At 48.4% G+C, this 23,282-nt stretch overlaps 1 protein-coding gene across 3 annotated transcripts in view; it reads right to left on the minus strand.

Annotated features, from left to right (window-relative positions):
* The window catches only part of MTSS1 (MTSS I-BAR domain containing 1), a 149,462-nt gene that overhangs the window by 107,872 nt on the left and 18,308 nt on the right, over positions 1-23,282 (minus strand). For all 3 annotated transcript variants that reach the window (XM_028147893.2, XM_008143278.3, XM_054708268.1), the window contains exons 2-3: positions 16,952-17,013; positions 13,315-13,388 (exon numbers count right to left, since the gene is read on the minus strand). In XM_028147893.2, the coding sequence (XP_028003694.1) occupies positions 13,315-13,388; positions 16,952-17,013 (136 nt within the window). The remainder of the gene's footprint in view (positions 1-13,314; positions 13,389-16,951; positions 17,014-23,282) is intronic.

Raw genomic sequence — 23,282 nt, forward strand, 5'->3', positions numbered from 1 at the left:
AGTGTTAGAGGAAAGGCTCATTTCATTCATGCAACAGTTTTACTTAGCAACTACGTACTATGTTAGGGGTCAGGGGTGCGATGACGACTAAAACACGAAATACAGCCAGGGTGGGTGCCGAAGGCTGGCGGGGGAGGAAGATGGGGAGCAACTGCTTAATGAGTATGGGCTTTTGGTTTTCATGATAAAATATACCTAACATAAAGTTTACCATCACCACCATTTTTTTACATTAAAATTTTTTTTTTTTTTAGAGCAGTTTTAAGGTCCACAGCAGAATTTAGGAGAAAATACAAAGATTTCCCATTGACCCCTTTGATGAACCTACCCTGACCAAGTACTTGTTCTTGGTAAGGTATAGACTCTGCAGAAAGTTTTATACACACAGCTCAGGTGAAACAATGCATGAACTGTGACATTTCTAAAATCGTAACTTAGCTCTGAATGATTTAAAACCTAGCTTCACTGAGCCAGCTGTCTGTAACCGCCTCCAAAAGGCACAGCACGGTGGCCTCAAACTGCCAGGTACCACCACCTAAACTACTGAGCTCAGTGGCTCTCAGCCAGGGCCATGTCTGCCCCTCATTTGGCAACATCTAGAGACATTTTTTGTTTGCACAATGGGGGTGGGGTAGATAACAGGGGTGTCACTAAACACCCTACAATGCATAGGACAGCCCCTCCCAACAAAGTATTATTCAGCCCGAAATGGCAATAATGCCACGACTGGTCTGAATTCCTTCGTGGTTCTAGTCATACAACTGATCTCAGAAGTGGAAAGAATGTGGGCTGAAGAGTCGGTCACACACACTCCAGGCTTTGCTGCCCGTGTGACGTTGTAACTAAGTCACTTCAAGCTGCCAAGCTGGTTTCCCTGGTTTGCACAATGAGGTTCCCACCACAAGGCTCCCTGAGACAGAGCAGCTGAGTGCCCCCGCAGGTAGAAGGCCCTCTGTAAATCCAAGGCCAAGGGGGGACTCAGATCCTGCGACAGGCAAGGCTCCAGGCGCCTGGCGTTGGCAGATCACACAGGCTCCCAGCACTGGCTTGGTACAAACACACTGGAACAACACACACCAGTGTGTGCCCAGCAGGACGGCCAACACCACTGAGGTCAGGGGCACATGTCCATGGCTCATTCTTTCCTTCGGTTCCAGTACAAACAACACATCTTGCACTTCGCTGGAAATCGGAAATATCCAAATGGAGTATCACTCTCATAATCAGCATCTGCCTTCCACCGGGCACAGATGGCAATCATGTGCTTATAGGCGAATCGAGGGCTACAACCCGGGCAAGCTCTCCAGGCTCTCAGCACAGGTTCTCTGGGTGCGTTCAGAGAGAGGGGGCCAGGACGTGCAGGATGGCGGGCACCGACTGACAGCAGGTCTTTTGTCTGTGGTCAGGCCCTTCTGACACACCGAATGGATTCTCCTGGGGGCGTCAGCCCTGCACCCGTGCTCTTCCCACAGAGCCTACAGGCCAGCAGCACGGCTCCATGCCCACCGCCCCCGCCACGGTGCTCCTGCATTTTATCAGGGACCTTTGGCCTTCCCTGGGTGATGGTGTTGCCCTGCTACAGCCACAGTCACAGAGTGCACGTTGAAGGTCTCGGTCTACCTTAGCAGAAACGGTATTTTTTAAACCTGCAATCCCACAGCTCTCCCCCGTCCGTCTCCTTATTTTCAAAGCGGAAGCAGCAGCATTGTACTGAACTGTGAAATGTGCTCAGATGCAGCTCTAAAGGGAAGTACCACCCAGCGGCTGGATATCCGTTTCCATGGTAACTAGGGTCCCTGGGTCCTGGCGCTCACAGCAGGAAATGCTGCAGATTTCCACAGCAGTAGCTTTTACTAGAAATTAAGAGTCCCGTGGGCGATTTTAAACATTTGGGAATCCACACGTTGTGTGTGTGTGTGTGTGTGTGTGTGTGTGTGTGTGTGTGTGTGTGTTTCGTCATGTGTGTGAGTGCAGGTAAAGATATATTCCCAAAACTAAGCCACTGTAGATGAAAGAAGCCTAGTTACTCTCACAGACAAATATGCTTATGTCAAATATAACACATGATCAAAATATAAACACAACAGCCCACCCACCCACACACGGAGCTACAAGAAAACAAAAACATCTTCCATAGAAGAAGGACTGAAGTGGAAAAATGCTTTGGGAAGCCACGTGATCAAGGACGCCATATAAACAAACAAGCAAACACAAATCTTTACAAACACCAAGAGCACAGAGGCTGGTTTGCACAGCCATGTTCTTTCTACTTGAACACCCTCCCCGTTAAACCGAGGGGGCAAGAGGCGAGGGGACAACACTTCGCCATTCAGTTTTCAGGGGGAGCCATGAGATAGAAAGCCCTGGGCTAGAACGGGCAACCCCACTGCCCCCGGACTAGCTGAGTGGCCCTGGCAAGTGACTTCACCTCGCCGAGACTCAGCCCGCCCCGTAAAAACAAAAGGGCTGCACGAGATACTAGATGGTCTAAAGAAAACCCTGTACTTTCTACAAACTGAAAAACCAGAGTTATGTTAAAAAGACAAAACAAAAAACAAGACACAGCAAAACAAAAAACCTCCAGGTAATTCTCACTTTAGCCAACATATATATTTTGAAGCATTTAAAAAAAAATCAAATTTTTAAACAATGTACCAGGAGAATTCACCGTCTGTTTCTTGGTGATGGAAGACCTTGCAAATATTCTTTATTCCCTGAGTTACTCCCCGGTTTCACATTTTTCCTCCCGTAGGGCACACGTGGTCGGAGACAGTGAAATGGTTAACGCCAAGCAGTTTCCACATTTCCTGCATGTTTTCGGGCGGGGGCCTTCTCGGAGGGAGCAGAGAGGAGGCAGCCACGCGATGAGGCGTAGACTCATCCTAGAAAACACTAGTTTGACAACTTCAAGTGTCTCGAGTTCACATTCACATTCCACAGGGCTATTTTTATCGGAGGTGGGCGACCAAACCAAGTTCCCGACTCTATGGCAAAGATCTTCCACGGGAAAGCATTGTAGAAAGAAAAAAAAAGGGGGGGGGGTTTGCCTCATCGGTAAGAACTAGAATGATTGCATTCTCTCATGAATGCTAATCAGTGTTTTACCAAAAATGACTGCGACACACTGGTGTGAGTGGCAGCGGGAGGGGGTGGAGGCGTATTAGTTACTAAGCCAAAATACAAAGCACAGGAGGAGAAAAGGACCAGGATGGGAAGGGAGAGCCCTCACTGCCTGCGAACAAAATGCAGGGCAGCCTGGGAAACTGAAAGGGTGAAGTGCTGAGAGCATGGCTTTCGTACGGAAACCGCCTAACGAACCACCCAGCCGAGCGGCACACACACCAACCAGTCGCCTATCACGCCCCGACCTTCCCCCCATTGCTGCCAGCCCCCCCGCCACGGAAGCCGCCCGCATTCGTGAAGGCAGCCGGGGTTAGACAGAAAACAGCACGCATCCTGACCCAAGCACGCCAGGGCAACCCGGGGTAACGCCACTCAGCTGAGTGGGAATGCATGCTCCTCTCTGGTCAGCGGTGGGACAAGCCTTAACAGGTCACACGGGGTCTTGGGTGGGATGTGCGTAGTCCTCGCTCTCCCCGGTGCAGGATTTGAGGGTTCTGGCGGCATCCTGCTCTGGACACGCTTATGTAAAAGTGGGACTCGGGTTACCGTCTTTCAGGCCAACCCACACAGACTGCCCTCTCACGTGTCATTTCGGGAAGACGCAGTGAAAAGCCAAACGCGACGCAGGCAGGACGCTGGCTGACCACAGAGGAACAGCCGTCCCTGGCAACTGTCGCTGCACAACCAAAGGTCAGGAAGAGAAGGCCGCTTGTCAAACGGTGCTGTCGGTCATCAGTTTCAACATCAGGAAAGGATCAACGAGGTTCATGATTCCAACCGCCTGGACACACCACACGCACACACGCACACGCACACACACACACACATATGCAGGTAGTTACATATGTTGTTATACTGATTGAACAGAAACGTACACACAAACATACTAATAAATCCTCATTAAAAGGATTATAGCTATAAAGTCCAATTAAGGAAGGGCTTTAGGACATACCCAGCACTCAAGTCTTTCTTCACAACCACATGTGGCTAAAGAGTAGTCACAACTGGTAAAATTTTCACAAGCCGATCTTGGGTGCCTCAGGACCCACCTATTGGTCCACATGGGGCAACTTCTTATGACAAGTCCATGGACCTTGGATTGCCAATTCCGTTAATTCCAATAAAGTATCTAACAGCAACCACCCTCATCAGGTTCATGGAAATTCTTTAAAGGCACCTTGAATGGGGCAACAGGCAAAAGGCTGACCTGTCTTAAAAGCTAGACCTTCATCACAAAACCATTTTCTCAAGCTTTCCCCCACTATCATTCGAATAAGGAGCCTTTTTGGACGTTCCCCCCCCCCCCAATTACCCCTTCTGCCATACAATTTTTAATTCTGCAGACATACGTACGCCTGCTTATGTATTGTATTCATTCATATCTGTGCCTGGTATATAAAAAGGGTACGATTCCCTCCCCTCCTCAGAACCAATGTTGACCCTCTTCAGAATACTGCCTCGTCCACTGAGAATGCATGAAAGGGACATGCTTTAAAGAGAACAGGGATGCACTTATTGTTTGAAATTATGATTACTGTTCACATGTACCTCTCCGCCTAACACCCCCACCACTTGCCTGCCTCAACCCTCTGCCACCACGGACCCGAAGCCTCAGAAACAGCCCCTTTCCGACTGACCCGTGCCTTCCCAGAGCCCTAGGTACACAGAAGCCCTCAATAAAGCTTCCTGACATAAAGAGAATAAATCAGGTGACTCACAAAATATTGCACTTACTGTTAGAGCAGAACAAGCCTTCCTTTGTAGAAAGCATTTCCTTTGTGCTGTGTAACAGGGTAGCCACGAGGTATACGCGGCTGTTTCAATTAAAACGAGTAAGATTTAAAAACCAGAAAATCAGTTCCTCAGCTACACTGGCCACATTTCAAGTGCTCAGTAAACCCACTGAGCTAGTGGCTACCACGTTAAATAGCAAAAATGTGTAATATTTCCATATTACAGGACATTCTATCACACAGAACGGCCCGGCTCAGCCTAAAAGCCCCACCAGGTCAGGACTGCCCTGAGGTCATTCACGCAGCACACACTGGAACTGTCAAGTCCTGACGCAGGCCTGCAAGTCAAGAGGAGGGGATGGGGGGGGACGGATAAAAAAGAAATATGGGAGGAAGATAACTTCATCTTGGCCCGGCCGATTTCCCACTTTAACCAACTACAAATGTTTTTATTTCTCACAGCTTTGTTCCTACTCTCACACCCACCTACAGTAGTACAGCAATGAGAATTTTCAAAATGAACTACCAGCAGAGCGAAATTTGCTTAGGGCTTCCTCAGCATAATTCATGTGAATCAAATCAAGAGGTCAAGTTCAAAGTCCCCCAAATGAAAGGCAATCGAGAGATTCTAGGTCACTGTCAAAACAGCATGCCTGGATTCATGTATTACAATGTTAGAGAATACAGCTGCGAGCAAGCTAGGAAGTGCTTCCATTTATACACTTTTTCACAAATCAGCATCTGTCTCCCGGGCTTGGAGAGGTGTCCGGCTCCGGGACATCGCAGCTGAGGTTTAGAGCGCCCACAACAGCTATACACAGGCTCTGAGCAAAATCACTCTCAGCCAATTGTCCATAAACTTCTTCAGGCTGAGGGGATGCTTTACGCTCGATTCCTCCTTCTCCTCCTATTATCTGTAAAGCCTCAGTTGGAATTAAGTGCATCAGAAAAATTAATACACTATCCCTTGAATCTTTCAAAACAAAAAGCTCAGTTGTTAAAGAAAACTTACTGAGCTTATTTCTTCTCATTTTTTTCTCTTTGTTAATCTCCACCCTCAATATTTTTCCATTTATGTTTAGAGAGAGTGGAAAGGAGGGGGAGAGAGAGAGAGAGAAACATCGATGTGAGAGAGACACCTGACCAGGGCGGGGATCTAGTCTGCAACTGAGATACCTGCCCTTGACCCAAATCGAACTCCTGACTCTTCCGTCGAGGGCCCCTGCTCTGTCCCGAGCCAAACCAGCTAGGGCAGTGGTCGGCAAACTGCGACTCGTGAGCCACAGTTTGCTGCTCTGTTGACTAATAAAAGTTTGCTGACCACTGACCTAGACTCTCGATTCCAATAATTACAGGCTGTTGTTGTTCCTTGTGATTAAGCCCCTATTCCAGTGGTCGGCAAACTCATTAGTCAACAGAGCCACAGTTTGCCGACCACTGAGCTAGGGCTATAACTGAGCTTATTTCTCAAACTACTCACAAGTTCTTACTTTTCCTGTAAGAATTCTCGGGACAATAACCAAAATAACTAAGGACCCCAAATTGGCCTGTGAGAGTGCAAAGCTAGTCTGTGACCTATAGCCACATCCACAGATTCACAGGCAGCAGCTTTACGCCTTTTTATTTTTAATGTAATGAGTGAATGTGTCTATGCTCCTTTAAGGTTATATTTAACGAATATTCAGTTCTAGGCCTGTGAGAAGGAGCTTTTTAAAGACGTTTTTAAATAATTAATTTTTTTCTCTCAGTTTTGTGGCTAAGTAGCCTTCTAGGTAGAAATAATAAGGCTCTAATTCAGGCGTCCTCAAACTACGGCCCGCAGGCCACATGTGGGTGTTTTTGCCGTTTTGTTTTTTTACCTCAAAATAAGATATGTGCAGTGTGCATAGGAATTTGTTCATAGTTTTTTTAAACTATAGTCAGGCCCTCCAACGGTCTGAGGGACAGTGAACTGGCCCCCTGTTTAAAAAGTTTGAGGACCCCTGCTCTAATTCCACGAAAGAGAGTTCAGGACTTGAGCACGGGTGTGTCCTGAAGCGAAGGGCCGTGACATCTCCATTAAACCACCTGGTTAAATAAAACTTGGGGGCAAACAAAACCAGTCTGGCTGCCTCTTGGAAACCACCTCCCAGTACCTCCCCTCCCTACCCCTGGAAGGGAAGGGTCCCTCCCTATTCCCCTCCCCGCCCGCCACAGCAGGGCCCCCTTCCCAGGGCCTCGTCATGGGATGCTGAGCCCTCTTCAGGTACATGAAGTAGGAAGTCGCACATTCTACCAGAGACTCGGTCTCAGGGAGGAGTCGCCAAGATTCAAGTTCTGAAGTCCCAAGTGGAATCTTGCCAAAGACTCCATCCCAGCAGCCTCCTGTCCCCAGAAACGACAGCCTTCCTCACCCAGGTCTGCCTGGTGCTGTGTGCAAAGCTGCCGACATCCTGCCAAATGCCAGAGACTTCGCATTGGGGTAGCGGGTTCCTCAGAGGGGAGCAGAGCAGCTCCTGTCCTGGGGGGTCTGCAGCCTCGTGGGGAAGGCGGTGACCACACAGGCAGTGAGGTGAGAGGAAGCACGTGCCGCAGAGGCCCTGAGCCCGGAAACCGCTTACCTTGGGAAAGAGGGGCCCAAGTTTCACAGGCCACAGGACTCTTTAACCGGCTCTTGGAAACCAAGCAGCAGATCCTAAGCATCTAAAGGGGGCAGAAGGGGGTGGGCTGGGAAGGGCGTTCCAGGTCTGGAATGCACATGTGCAAGCAGAAAAAGATGAATGGTATTCTCTTTTTCAAAAAGATTATGTTCTTATTGATTTCAGAGAGGAAGAGTGAGAGAGAGAGATAGAAACATCAGTGATAGAGAATCATTGATTGGCAGCCTCCTGCACGACCCACAATGGGCATCCGAGCCTGAAACCCAGGCATGTGCCCCGACCGGGAATCAAACCGTGACTTCTTGGTTCATAGGTCAACGCTCAAGCACTGAGAGCCACGCTGACTGGGCAGAGATTAAAGGTTTTAAGGATTTCAGGGAAGAGTGAGCATTTCTTTGTGGGTGGAACTGCCAGCCATGGGCGGAGATGTCACTGGACAGGTGGGTTGCGGCAAGATGCTTGTGAGAGGCCTTATCCTCCTGGGACGCTTGGATAAATCTGAGATTTCTGGGTCCCCCTGCCCCACTCCACGCCCCCAATTATTCTGATTCCATAGGTATGAGGCAGGGCCCTGAAATCTGTACTTTAAAACACATTTCTTGAGTAATTATCATCCACGCAGCCAGATCTAAAGACCACAGCATTTCACAAAATCTATACTAAAAGCACGTAACATGTTTTTAAGGACCAAGACTGCTTTATCCAACATGAGCCACAGGGATTTTCTTCACCGATGCACAGAACCTTGGCAATCCAGGCTCACTGATTAAAGACCATGCCTGGACCTCAATGGCCGTCTTAAAAGTTCCAGCTCCCACCGCCCTCCTCATGCACATGGCTGAGAGGGAGCCTCTTTCGAGCTCAGGTCACCCCAAACGCCCATGTGTAGTTCCCATTCTTCCCTCCTAACCAGCCCTCTCCCCTCCATTAGTCTCTGCCTCACTTTGCTTCCCCCACTCCCTGTGTCTCCAGAGCAGACTCTGAAGTTAATAGAGAAAATTCAGACTGCCCGAATTCCTTCCCATTCTATGGATTTAACAGGGCCAAATCAAGATTTAAAATGGCAGGACACTAGAAGCCCTATGTCCTGGGAAAACCCCAGCTACAGGCGGGAAAATGAGAGCCCAGAGAAGTGAAATAAAATTACCTGGAGTCACACAGCCAGAAGACAGACGCAGGCATCCCAGCTCCCAAGCTAGATGTCACTCCACGGGGAAATATAGATGGTTTTTTTAAAATCCATTCAGGAGCAGCAACTTTTAAGCAAATAACAAACCTATACTAAATCCAGGAGCTGCTTGCATAAGGAATCCTAATTTAATGGTTACATTCTAGGCTCTGGGCTGGACTCCAGCTTCACCATTTACTAGCCACACGACCTTGGTCAGTTTATGGAAACTCTCTTCGCCTCGATTTCACCACCTAAAATGAAGATCATGAGCACCTACCTCCTGGGGCTGTTAAAATAAAAAGACACGATACATGTAAAACACATAGGACAGAGCCCAGCCCGTGTTGCGTATTCAATAGGTTCGCCACCACTCTCAAGATTCAAACCACCACCCATTTTTTAAAGTGACATATAAAGGGTTTGGGACATTAAAGAGGACCGAGTCTGCTGGAGATCCATTTCCTTCCTTCTTATGATCTTAAACCCCTTACTGTGGGTTTGGTGTATCATCATCTAAACATCCCCGAGACGGTCCATCAAAGCTTTAGAGTAATTACAGAGGCACAAAGAGGCAGCCAAAACTGCAAGTCACACAGCATCACGCTCCCCAACGGCCCTTGCTGACCTCGGCAGTGACGCCACGGCCACGCAGGGCCAGTGCTGAGTAAGGCAGAGCGTTTCATCGCTCAACACACGCCTGCCTTCCACGGACACGGAGAGCCGGGCCTGGCGGGCACGGGCACGTGCTCACGGGTGTGGGGATGCCGGTCCCAGAAACGGGCACCTCTGCTGTAGAGGGCAGAGAAGCCTCCCCGCTCCTTAGTTCACTGTCTGTTTTGCCTTTTTAAAGTCACCCAGACAACTGCATGCCAGTCTGTTCAAACATTTCTCAACTCCTACAACAGCCCGCGTGCTGGCCCCTCAGGGACGAGGAGATGGTGACGCTGCCCCCCAAATCCTAAGTTCACCGAACGCCCAGCCACTAATTCTTCGTGGTCGGTAACACAGAAAGGGTGCACTTCCATATTAAACACAAGTTGCAAAACCAATAAAATGTGCAACTGCACCAGGTCTGATGCAGCTAATAAATGCCCAAGTCCCATTATAGTTTAATTATTAACCTAAACACACACCTCGTAAGAGCATCTTGTACTAGTTTTTAAAAAATAGAACAAAACAGAGTTTGGACATATTTCCACATCCTATTCAACAAGTTACACAGAGATTAGAACGATTTTGCTCTTACAGTGATTAGCTTTAAAATTTGTTCCTAAATGAATTGTATTAACAGCTACTGTAAAATATTTGCAAAAAAGGACGAAGACCTTTCAGAGCTGTTTCCTTTGGGAAACAATATGGAATACTAATGTTTGGAAACCAGAGATCTGCTAGCTTGAAATTCTGGACAGACATTTGCCCAACATGAGATGCACTTAAGAATAACTGCTATTCTCCCTTGTCACCTCCAGCAAGAAAGATTCAAAAAAGACATTTATGGCCCTGGCCAGTTTGCTCAGTGGTTAGAGCATAGGCCCACACACAACGAAGGGTATTGGGTTGGATTCCCAGTCAAGGGCATGTTACCTCGGTGGCCAGGGATGGTGCAGAGGCAACCAATCGATGTGTCTCTGTCACACTGATGTTTCTCTCTCCTCTCTCTCTCTCTCTCTCTCCCCCCCCTCCTCGTCGCCCTCCCCTCCATTCTCTCTAAAAAAAAATCCATGGAAAAAACATTCTTGGGTGAGGATAAAAGGAAAAAGACAGTTCCAGGCTCTAAGCAAAACACTGGACTTTCTGTGGAGGGTAGATATCAAACTGCAAACTGTAGAGTTACAGCCTGTCATGACCTTAAGCCCAAATATGTATTTACTGCTGACCGAAACAGCTTGAAGCATTTCTACGGATTCATCGTTTCCTTGGTGATGCATACGTCATTAAAAACAGATCACACACAGATCTCCAAAAGGATGCAGACGTGGGCATTAACTTCAGCATAGCTTGTAATAACAAATACATGGAGATGATCTAAATATCCCTCAAAAGGAGAGTGATTACACGGCTACGTCCGGACAGTGACATTCCATTTGACCACTAGGAAGAACATGGTCAAGCTCCAGGTGCTGACTACAAAGACCACAACCCTCTACTGCGGAGGAAAAGCACAGGGATGATGTTTCTTAGGGGCTACCTCTGGGAAAAGACCACACAGACATACTCTATTGTATGTATCATTCTACATGTTACCCTGCAACTAGCTTTTCTCCCTCCCAGATGTGTTTACGTATGCAAAAAGGTCTGTACGTAACACTAAACCCAGACCCTGCAAAAGGTACTGGGAGGGTGGGTTTACTTTTCTATATTTTGTTACATAAACTTTTTTTTTTAACTCAAGAGCATAGTCTATATTTTTCAATTTTAAGTAAACTTCAACTTCATAGAAATCACTTCTGATGCTAACTGAACATACAAGAAGTGCGAGTGTTCAAGTTTCTCTCTTGTCATCTCCATGAAATATATTTCTCTCAACCAGACACTTTTTAGGTCACGTGAGAGTCCTCCCCCTCCCACATGCCACAGAAAGCTATCCTCCCCCTCCTCCCCCGCAGCCCAACCCCCGCCCCTCCCCTCTCCCCCTGGCCCCCTACACATGGCCAGATGGGGAATATTCTGGAATCGCTAAAAATGACCAGAAATCAAAGACATTAAAAATATATCAAGGCGGAGTGAGTCTGTTCGCTGTGATGTTATTTGTTTTTTGTCCAATACATCACCTCTAAGTTCCTACTCTACCTCCATCGCACCCGCAGAGAGCTTATTCTGGTTTCTTTTCCCACAAATAATTGCTCTGCTTTTCCTCCCTTCAACCACGAGAACTTGCAGGATCTCCCGTTTCCCACCGAGCACCCCCCTGGGGGCAGCCTCCGCAAACAGCCAGGTTCCCACTGCAGGAAATGACAGACAGTCGGGGGATGTCTCTCTCGTTCATCCTTTAGGGTCCATCCCATAATTACACATTAAAATATAAAAACTTATCAATCACAGAGCCTTGAAAATGCAATGCCAGACATCTAAGTTCTTTAAAGCAGTAAAGCAACTTTGTAAAAAAGGTACATTCTGGTGGCTGTTCTAGAAAGACACCAACACAACTGACAAGTCCAGTTCCTGCAGCAGTGAGACAGAAGAAAATGCTATAAAACAGACCCAGAAACACTAACAATGGTGAAGGCTGGCTTCGATGTTCTCTTCTTTATATTTCCTAGCTTCTACCATGGACACATGTAAACTATGTAATACCTTTTTGAAAGGGCTAAAAAACACAGTGGTTAAGACCCATATCAAGCCGGCAAACCAGACAAAGGCGCCACTGCTCCGAGGCCGCCATCACATTCTCCTAGGGAACCTTCTGAAACACTGCGGGCATCTTGGAAATGAAGAGAAACATTCCCTCCCCTGGAGACCTCCCTCATCTCCCCGAGCTGAGTCCACTACTCGCTTTTTCATATTCCCCCAGCACGCTGTTCTGCCACTGTCATCCCAGCAAACGTATTTCTACACTGAAATTCTCGAGTCGCGTATCGCATTTCCCCCTTTCAATTCCAAGCTCCTCCAGGGCCAGGACAGCAATGCACTGATGTGTGTGGCCCCATGGCAGGGTCTGACATGGGACCAGTTTCCAGGTTTCTGGAATGAATGAGAAGTGTGCTTGCTGCAAACTCGCCCGAACAGTTCACTGAGCCCCTATGGGAAGGGGGCGCCTGGTGAACCCCACCGGAGGTGCCCATCACGTGCATCAGAGAAGCCAAACTCCCGTGTGACTGGGAGCAACCCCAACACCCACATTTTCCAATGTCACCTTGACAATGACAAGAACAAGCGTGCGGCTGTCAGTGCACGAGCGGACCCTGAAAGACACGCATGTTTCTCTGCCTGGGGGGGAAGGAGAAGGCACGCCCCTCTGAACAGCGTTTCTCCGTCAGGGCTGATGGGCTGATGGCGTGTTTCTAACAACGGTGGTGGGTACGGGAGTATTCGTTTTCTTCTTTATAACTTTCACGTGTCCTTACGTGTCTTCTGTACGATTCAGTGGTCACTGAAACCATGAAAATATTTCCGAAGGCTTTTTGTTCCTTGGTTTAATATACATTCTGTAAACAGTATGTTCTGAGCACTATGTTTTGGGGGGTTTGGACATGCAGAAGTCATATGGGGGAGACACAAATACAAAACAATAGGACACCACTTACACAAGGGTTCCCTGTTTTACAGCACCCAGAAAAACGGCCTGCCCATCGTCCTTCCTGCCTCCCGTTCCCCAAGGGAACGAGGAAAACCTGGAGACAACCCTTGCGAAAAGGGGAAAACGCACTGCACCCAAACGCACAGCTCGGGGCTCTGCAGCCAGCCCTTCGGTGAAAGCGACCGGGAAGCACGTCGAGCCACCTCCCGCCTCTTCTAAAGGAAAGGTGGCTCTTTCCCTCCGCTTTCCCTCCTTCTCCTGTGCGCTGTCCCGTGGAGAACTCTGAAGCTTGTAATATGTGGAACCCCAGAGCGTTAACAAAATTTTACGTGTGAGTCAGCTCAGCTCCGATGGCTCCTCCCCGAAGCCGCCCCAGGGGAAGAGCCCAGGAGCCACCCTCCATCTGCTTACCACGTGTGTTGGTAGCCATGTCGGCCACTTTCTGAAAGGCGTCCAAGAAGGCAGCTGCTGCTACTACTGTTGTCCTAAAACACAAACAGATGACACAGGCATGAGGAATGTCAGTACCGCTCGAGGGCTAAAGCCTCTGCGGAGGGCTGCACGTGATCCCCCAGGACAACCCAGCCAGCTGGACAAGGACAACCTTTTGCTTTGCGGTCCCACTTTTTTCTTAGGAGGCATCCCTCCTCCTCACATTATTCCCAACTCTGCCCAGTAACGCCCAGCTGCTTCGGCGCTAGTCAATAAATGCCGGCCATTCCTCCCATCCCATTCCGCCTGGTCCTATACAATTGTTACCTGGTAAAATTTCACAAAGGAGGGGAAGACAGGTGTTTCTACCGAAAAGAAAAACCTTGAAAACTATCAAGGGTACCAGTAAAAATTAATTTTAGAGTAGGAATCTTAGCGAGAGCTCATCTAGTTGAAGTAGCTCGTTTTAGAGAAGGGAAAACGGAGAGCACATCTACAAGGTGGCTTCCCAACCAAGTTCAGACCAGAGCTGGGGCTGGTAGCCAGTCCCATGACTCACAGCCCCATGCTCGTCCCACTACATGTCGAGATCCTGGCTGTGTGACTTTTCCCCTAAATCGTAATTACAGTGAAACAGATCGTTTCCCAACCTTAGAAGGCTACCTCAACTGCATCTTCTGAATTCCTAACAGCTGAGAATAGGGAGAAGTTACTACACTCATTTGCTGGCCTGGAAATAATTTTGAATTCGTCACGTGCCCTTGAGCACTATAAGATGCGCTGAGCGCTCTGCGGTCTCCTGCTTCCTGGACCTGGGGTCCGAGATGTCCTTCCGTGAAGAGCAGATGGTGGATCCCCCCAAACAAGCAAGCCAGCCCCAAGATGTGCACGTTACAATCGAGCTCCAGCCTGGTATAATTTCTAAGTATCTTACATACGAATCCAGTCTTTACTTAGCATGTGTATGAATGCAATGGTTGCTGAAGGAAGGAGATGAAAATAAAGATGAAAAAGGAAAGAGTTCAAAACGGAGACGCAGAAAAGAAATGGTCTTTATTACGAAACAAAAGGTTCCTGGCGCTCGGCGTGGTCTCCGGGAACACCGGGCACCGTCCCTGAGCGCCGAGCTTCAAAATGAGGCCTGACAGTTTCCACTCCGCTCAAATTTTATATAACTGATTTCAAAGAGGAAGGGAGAGGGGGAGAGAGATAGAAACAACAATGGTAAGAGAGAATGATTGATCAGGGCTGCCTCCTGCACACCCCACATTGGGGACCAAGCCCGCAATCCAGGCATGTGCCCTGACCAGGGATCAACCTGTGACCTCCTGGTTCATAGGTCGACACTCAACCACTGAGCCACGCCAACTAGGCTCTGCTCAAATTTTTTAAAAAACGACATATAAGAACAAAACCAAAATGTCAAAAATCCCACTTGGAAGTGCATTTTTAAAAGATCTGACATTCAATGCAAACCCTGGAAAAGTTAGCTTTCTCAAACATCCTAGGATTTATAAATAGCTCATTCTGACGCACAATTAATATCTGACACAGTGGCTGGATTTATTCTCATTCGAGTCCATGCCGATCATCCAAATTTAATGAGCCCGCTGTAGGGGTGCCTTGTGCATCAGCCATCATCAGGGCTCCACGGAAAATGAGGTGGTCAAGTGTGACGAATTCAGAGCTTTAACCACGGCTCCCAATGAGTCACAGTTCAGTATCTGCTGTTGTCACGAGACCTCTTAGGCCTCTCGGATCGGACAGGACAAACACGCAACCCCGGGCGGCAGGAAGGAGTGATTCTTGGGTTTCAATGCTCCCAGGCCTACTTGCCTCTTCTACAGCCTTCTCTTCATCCTTTCTCAAACACAGACAACAACTCCAGGTGCGCGAGGCCCCTGTCGTGCCCTCAGCCGGTGCTAGGGGTTTGACAAAACGCAGAAATGGTCCCTGCTCTCAGGAGGACTAAGTGTTGTCAAAAAATACAAAATGTACTTTGTACCAGTGGTGATAAGATTGCTCTAAGTCTTACTTGGTATGTTGAATCAGTTAATTACTTGAAGCTTCGGTTTCCTCACCGGTAAAAAGGAAAGGGAATCTTTTCCATGGTCCATCTTGAAAGCTTGCCAGACAGTTAAATGAGGCCAGATAAGAAAAAGTATGTGTGTGTCGTAGGGGGCGGGGCGGGGCGGGGGAGAGGTTAACTTAAGTGTTTTATTGTTTTACTACGGAACACCTCCAGGATGGAGGCTAACCTATGTGAAATAAATGGTAACAGTGGCCGAGGAGGGGGGTGGGCTGCCGATGTAACTAACGAACAAGGGGAAGGGGCCTGCATTCTGAGTAGAGGAGCATAAAGTAATGAAGTTCTCAAGCAAAGAAATGTGAAAGCACTTGACAACTAGAGAAGGAGCCGTACTCCAGGGCCCACTGTCCGCCTGGAGGCCCACTCACGGCTCTGCAAACCCCAGGTTCATGGGTGGAAACCCCAGGTTCATGGGTGGAACCCCCAGGCAGGAAGGTGCAGGGATGAAGGGGAAAAGACCCACCTCTCCCGAGTTCCTCGCTCCTGACCTCCAGGGAGCCATGCCATGTCCTGCCCTGTGGCCAAAGCTCTGGGCAGTAACCCCTGGGTCCACAGGCAAAGGCCCACGAGCATCATGCCATCCTCACACATCCAAACCAACTATGTCATCCCCATATGCCCTGAACAAGGGCCATGAAACTGATTGCTTTTTGAAGGTCCCATCCCTCATGGATCACCAGCAAAGTGCAAAAATAACCCTTCTTCCCACTGATTGATGGGCATAAAGTTTTAGCAAGAAGATGTTGATATATTTCCTATTTCTTATCAGATGACATATGAACAAGCACAAGATGAAGCAATAAGAATAGCCCCTTAGAGCATTATCAGCACTAAATCTTATGGTTTTTTAAAGCAGCTTTACTAGGCGTAATTTGTATACCATAAAAATTCACCCCTTTTAGGTACACGACTCAATGATTTTTTAGTAAATTTAGAGTTATGAAACCACCAAAAACAATCCAATTTTAGGAACATTTTCATCACCCCCCAAAAAATCCCTCATGTCCATTTGTCATCAGTCTCCCTTTCCATTCCTGGCCCCAGGCAACCACCAACCGACATCTGTGTCTACACATTTGCTTTTTCTAGACAGTTCATGTAAATGGGATTCTATAATGGTCAAGACTGAGTCTTAAACTCTTTATACGAATAGGCAATAAGCAGAAAGGACTCTGGAGCTGAACTCCTTAAGTTCAAATCCCTGTCATTTACTAGCTGTGTGACTTCGGGTAAGTTATCCAGCTTATCCATGACTCAGTTTCCTCATCAGTATAATGGGGGAAACAGCGGTGCTTAGCTCTTGGGGTTTTAAGATTTAATTAAGTTAACATATGCTTGGCACATAGTGAGTGCTCTATAAGGCTGCCCATTATTACTTTACATATAGTACCCCAGTTAACTCTCAGAATTCCCGTGGAGGAGGCAGAGCAGATGCGTTTCATTTCAGATGTGCCTGTTGGGGCATCCCATTCCATCCTTTGTGTAAGGACGTTGCCATTTTCCTGGGGAAAACCTGCTTCTACTTACCGAAGCTGGGACTGCAGTTTCCCCGCTTTGTTTATGAAATCTTCCCAAACTGGGTAGCTCCCCTGCAACAGAACAAAGCCATCCATCAGTACGTCACGCCGTGACAGACAACAACACAGCACCCAATCCCGATTCCACAGGAACCATCTTTGTAAGCTCTCTTCCCATGCAGTCTGGCCTATTACCCAGGTGACAGATAAATGTATTGGCCCCGGAATGGGTTTAGAGTGTGCTCAGTCCTGTAATGGAGTCAACACCACAGACACCAGCTGGAACAAGCTGGGCAGAATCTGATACATACGGTGATGCATCCCTTTTTGAGTCCATAGATGGTGGGTCCACATTCAAGATGTGCAGGATAGTGAAGGCTCTACCTTAAATAGTGTGCATATCCTGGGAATATACTTCCTGGGAAAGGCTCCTTTTTCCTCCACCTGGCCATGGCCCTGGCTGTTCTCCCTCTTATTCCAGATGGTAGGGAGGAGGGAACCAGAGGGACTGGGGCTCCTCCCGGGACAGGGGCCCATTGGGAAGCACTATCAGAATCTCAAGGTTGGGAAGTTACATAAATACAGTATAGCTGCTCCGCTGATGGCTTGAACCTAGCATCTAAGTACAACAGGTGGCCCCCAGCACACTTCAACCATCACCCTCCCGTGGCAGCCTGTATCTCCTACCCTGTCTTATATATCCATGCAGCCCTAAGTCTACCCTTCTGGGCAACTTCACAGTTAAGTTTAATATTTGTCTACCCAATATTAAAATGGACTATTTCCGGGAGCTAAGATTTGGACCAATGGGTTGCTTTCTTGGTCATACTTTCCTCTCTGGCTATAGTTTGGATTTCATTTGTTTGTTTTTTTAATAAGGTCATGTATCATTTTTACAAAGACAATAAAAGTCATTACATAAAAAAATTTAAGATCAAATTAGAGCTTCTGGAAACAACAGCACCCTGAATTTACAATCCATCCAAACCTTAAAGTCTCTTGCTCACAAGCTTCCACATGGAAGTCTTTCCAAAGAACTGAGGATAACCAGCACATTCACCCATAGCTTTCCTTCTTTCAGTCCCCCCTTCCCCCATCAAGTTCAATTCCATCTTTACCTGGGACCCTGCTTCACATCCCCACAGCATCCTGGGAAAACATCATGTCTCCCTACTATTCTTCATTTTATTTTTATTTTATTTTTTGTATTGATCTTTAGAGAGAGAGAGGAAGAGAGAGGGAAAGAGAGAGAAACATTGATATGAAAGTGAAACATCCATCAGCTGCCTCCTGCACGTCCCCTACTGGGAATCGAGCCGGCAACCCCAGCATGTGTCCTGACCGGGAATCCAAATGGCAACCTTTGGGTGCAAGGAACGATGCCCAACTAACAGAGCCACACCAGCCAGGGCTCCCCTCCCTACCCTTTTTCTAAGCAAGATACTCAGGCATGAGCTCAAACCTGCAGGTACAATTCCGCCAGGGCGAAACCAGAGCGGGGTCTGACACCTCCCTGCACCTGCTCATGACATTTACATTAAGATCAGTAGCCAACCAACCAATAGGCGATGCAAAACAAACCAACAGGCGATGCAAAACAAACGCAGAGAAGCGGAAACCATGGTTACAGAAGTGTTGTTTGGCATTGAATCATTTAAATATAGAACTAAGACTAAACACCTGGGTGTGTGTGGTTGCAGGACGGAATATAAATGCTATGTTAAGGACAACACAGGCCACCTCTCGATGTGGTTGTCAAGGGCAGGAGGGAGAAACTATATCATGAAGCAAGTCATCTCATCCTTCAATACAGAGGCCCAATCAAAATAGTCTGAAGCTGCAATTTAGCTAAAACTTAATAATTTCACCTTCCTAATGGTTTTACTAGTCTTTTTCTTACCCTTACAGCAGTTTCTCAACCTTGCCACTAATGACATTTTGGGCCAGATCATTCTTTTTTGAAGGGGCTGTCCATCACAGGATGTTCAGCAGCATCCTTGACCTGTACTCACTAGATGCCAGCGGCATTCACAGATACCGCTGGCCGTGACAACCAACGTGTGTCCAGACAATGCCAGGTGTCCGCTTAGGGGCAAAATCATCCCTGGTTAAGAACCACCGCGTTAGAGGAATAATATCTGAGAAACTTATTTCTTTCGGTGCAGAAACAATTCTCTGGAGTTTAGCAATTTCTTTGGTATTACTTCAGTTTCAATTTTTCTGTTAAATGAAAGTGAAATTAAATATATTTTTATTTTGAAAATATCACGCAGAGCATGAAGCACCTTGTTGTAAAAGTGCCATGTATACCTTTCTCTAGCAATCAAGTCTGTCTGAAAACGTGCAGGCACACATCTGGAAAATTATCTACCAAACAGTAAAATGGACTGTTTCTGGGAGTTAAGATTTGGACCAAAGGAATGCTTTCTTGTCTGTACTTTCCTCTCTGTCCATAGTTGTTGTTGTTGTTGTTAATAAGCTCATGTATCATTTTTATTGTGGGGAAATCCAATGACCCACTTACCATACTTACTATTTTCTGATCAAGTCCAGGTATGAACACCCCTTCTACACCCACATCCAAGTAAGGAGAGAGTGGAGGGCCAAGATCAGAGTCCACTGGCTGGCCAGTAGAGACCTGTCCAGACAGGCATCAGTGAGCATCCTTAAGAGTGCAAGAGTTCAACCAACCAATTACAGCCATTCCCTCTCTTTCTGACCCACAAGGCAGTCTACGAAGCTTTTTGAAAAGCCCATGTTCAGACCCACTGACCACCAACTTCTAGCCAAAGTTAGCATCACCTCTCATCGACACAAAGAAGGACGTGAGAGCCACCTCTTCCTCTCCCCAGCGCCAACCACTCCCATCCAGGGAGCCCCTGACGAAGGTCACTGAGATGAACCAGGGGCAAGAATCCTGAGCAGGAAGCATCGAGCCCTGAGTTCTAGCCAGGACCCTGCCAGTAAATGACTGAATGGCCCTCACCGGTTTGGCTCAGTGGATAGAGCGTCATCGGCCTGCGGACTGAAGGGTCCCGGGTTCGATTCCGGTCAAGGGCATGTACCTTGGTTGTGGGCACATCCCCAGTAGGAGGTGTGCAGGAGGCAGCTGATCGATGTTTCTCTCTCATCGATGTTTCTAACTCTCTATCCCTCTCCCTTCCTTTCTGTAAAAAAAATCAATAAAATATATTTTAAAAAAATGACTGGATGAAGTCATTTCACCCTCTCAGGGCCTGTTCCTTCTAATGATAAATAGTAGTAAAAAACAATTCCATCACCATCACGGAACACTGACATCACGGAACACTGAAAGAATGTAGGGAAGGAATGAAGAACCCAGTGCAGGAGTTCAGTCTCCTGGACCGAATCTTCACTCTCCCGTTTGCAATGTGGGCAAGGCAGTCGCTGGAGCTCTGCATGGGGACGGTCACTACTTCCCTGGGCTGGTGTGAGGGATGAGTGAGGTCAGACATTAACCTGCTCCGTAAGTGTTCAACACACAGTTGAGAGGACTGATCCAAGCATTTCTCAGGCTGTCGGGAGAGAAGTCATCAACTCTCTAAGTCAGACCGTCCATCCAGGCGGGAACCCCTCGTTCTCCGTCCTCAGTACAGAACCAACGGTACGCGGGTACACTGTGCTTGGCACCCGGAGTTCACCAGTCACAGCAGAGACAGGCCCAGGCGGCTGCGTGCAGTGTCAGACGGAGTCTCTGCCGCTCCTGAGTACATGGCGGGTAGAGCACGCCAATGCGAGATGAACGCTCCTGAAAATGACTGCTCACACCCCTTCGAACCCCCACTTGGAGCCTCATTTCAGTCTTTACCAAATTAGCAACCAAAGGAGGGTCCCCGCTCTCGTCAAGGGGTGCAGCACGCCGCTCTCGCCCACGCACACCCACGCAGCCCGAGAAGCCTGCCAAGAGCAGCTCTCTCCCGTCTTAATGATCTCCGAAGTCTTCCAAAGTGTCAGGCCCACCTCTTGCAGGCAGCCTGTAATTTAATGGGTTCTAAAAAAAAGGAATTTCTAAGAACACAAGACAAAAACCTCCTTGTGTAAGAAAAAAAATTTTAAGTGTGTAAATGTTATTAACGCTTAAAGGCAAGGTGATTTGGGTTGCTCCATTTTTTTTTTTCAAGTTTCTTTCAAAGTTTCTACCCACCTGAAAGTAGTTGTGCTACAAAAACCCAAAAGTGTGGAGGAAGAGAGAGGGAGAGGAGGGAGAAGGGACTTGGGGAAAAGGTCACAGGGCAAAGCCAGGGGTTATTCTAGACGCCCAGACTTAGGAAAGGAAAGCACACTCACATTTCAGAGGAAATTGGCAGGTAGAGACGCTGTATGCCCTGAGGACCCTTTTAGGAGGCAAGTCCCATACAGTCCTTCATCTTTCCATCGGCACCCCACCCGCCAGGAAGTCCCGCCAGTCCTCTCCCGAGGCCACGTTTCTGCCCGGGATCGCATCTGAGGAACTCTCTAGGAAGGCTGTCCCCGAGCTGGGGCCGCCTCGACACAGACCCCACCGCGGGGCTCACGGGAGAGCACACCCAGGTTTCCACACTTTTCAGACAGCGCGGAGGGGCCTGGAGAGTGTCATGCGAAGTGAAATCAGCCAGTCAGAGAAAGACGAGTATCACATGATCTCACTCATATGTGGAATCTAATTAATAAAATAAACTGATGAACGGAGCGGATCCAGAGACGTGGAAGCATGGAACAGAGTGCGGAATCTCGGAGGGAAGGGGCGGGGGGGGGCGGTGGATAGGAGATGATCAACCAAAGACCTTGTGTGCATATGTGCATACCCCATGGACACAGACAATGGGGTGGTGAAGCCTGGGGTGGGGGACGGGCGTAGGCTGGAAGGGTCAGTGGGGAAAGAGGGGGGCATATGTAATACTTTCAACAATAAAGGTATTTGTTAAAAATATATTTTTAAAAAATACACTGTACATATTTAACATATAAAATAAAGGTTTCCTAACTTTCCAGACAGACCCAGATAATAATAATAATAATAATAATAATAAAAATGAGACTCCCACTGAGCACCCGGCTTCTGCCAAGTCCAAAGTCACAGGCAAAGGGAAGAGAGACTCTCCTCCCGGGGACCCCTGCATTTCTTCGCAGAGGAGAGTAGGCAGGTTTGCTGGACATAGAACTCAGATCACACTGGGTTTTGCGAGAAAGGAAAAGCCCCTGATTACAGAAACAGGAAGAGAAAGCGGGTTTGTTTACAAGCATGGAGAGGACTCGCTGAATGAGCTGCATGACGGCCCCATGTCCTACAAGGAGCGAGAGATGGGCTTCCCTACAGACGGGCCCTAACTCACAGCCCTGCAGCCACGAGGGGCACTCTGCCTCCCTCACCACGTACACCACCCCCGATGGCTGTGCCGTCTCCTAACCTCCGCGGGGACTCAACAGTCCTGGGAGCTGCTGCTCAGCTGTCACCACCCAGCTCAAATGTCACCTCTCCCAGGCGCTCTCAGATGCACCTGCTTCTCCCACATCACACAGTCGTCCATCTATGAGCCTGAGTCTCCCCGCTGAACGGTGGACTCGAGGACTGAGAAAGGGAGGAAGAAAAGCATTTCCAGTAAGATGGACAGCAGGGAGGCAGAGAGGGCCTGAGCAAGAGGGTCCAATGAAGTCCAGAGAGGATCCAGGAAGAGGGAAGACGGGGAGGCAGGAAGGACTCATGCGGGCTCTGCCCCAAGGACACTGCAGTGGAGCAGCTGTGCTGGGGAGAAGCAGGAGATGGGCGGGTGGACAAGGGGACCATGAGCAGCCTTCAAGGGCAAGGCCCAGAGCTTACCACCCATTGGACGCAGAGGAAAGCTAGGCGGGGCCTTCTTTCAGATGGCGAGTGACAAACTCCCCAAACCAGCCCAGTGACAGAGGAGCTGGCTGAGGGGTCCCACGCCTGACAGCACCCTGGGGCCTTGGGCAGTGGGGAGGAGAAGGAAGTCCTTGTTTTACTTCTGAGGAGAAAGGCCTATCTAACTTTCAACTCCCCAAGAGTGTGGTGGCCACCTGAAGAAATATGTGAGTTGGCTTCCCCGTCCCACCCTCAAGGTTGAGCTGTGGCTCAGCCCTGCGTCTTTCTCCTGTCCCTCCTGGAGGCTGAGCAGGCCCCTGGCCTTCTGCGGGGCACAGGACTCAGCCAGTGGCCATTCTGGCGTGGGTTCTGTTTTGCTTTGTTTTGTCTCAAACAGAAGCCCAGGATGGCCTCCCACACGCGGAGCAGAAGAATAAACTGTGTTAACTCATCGGCAGGGCTGGTTAACATGGGCCATAAATAATGCACGAGCTGCCTCTCCCAGCCCTGCCCAGCCCAG

Source organism: Eptesicus fuscus, chromosome 19 (assembly GCF_027574615.1).
Source record: "Eptesicus fuscus isolate TK198812 chromosome 19, DD_ASM_mEF_20220401, whole genome shotgun sequence".
In the NCBI taxonomy this organism is placed as follows: domain Eukaryota; kingdom Metazoa; phylum Chordata; class Mammalia; order Chiroptera; family Vespertilionidae; genus Eptesicus; species Eptesicus fuscus.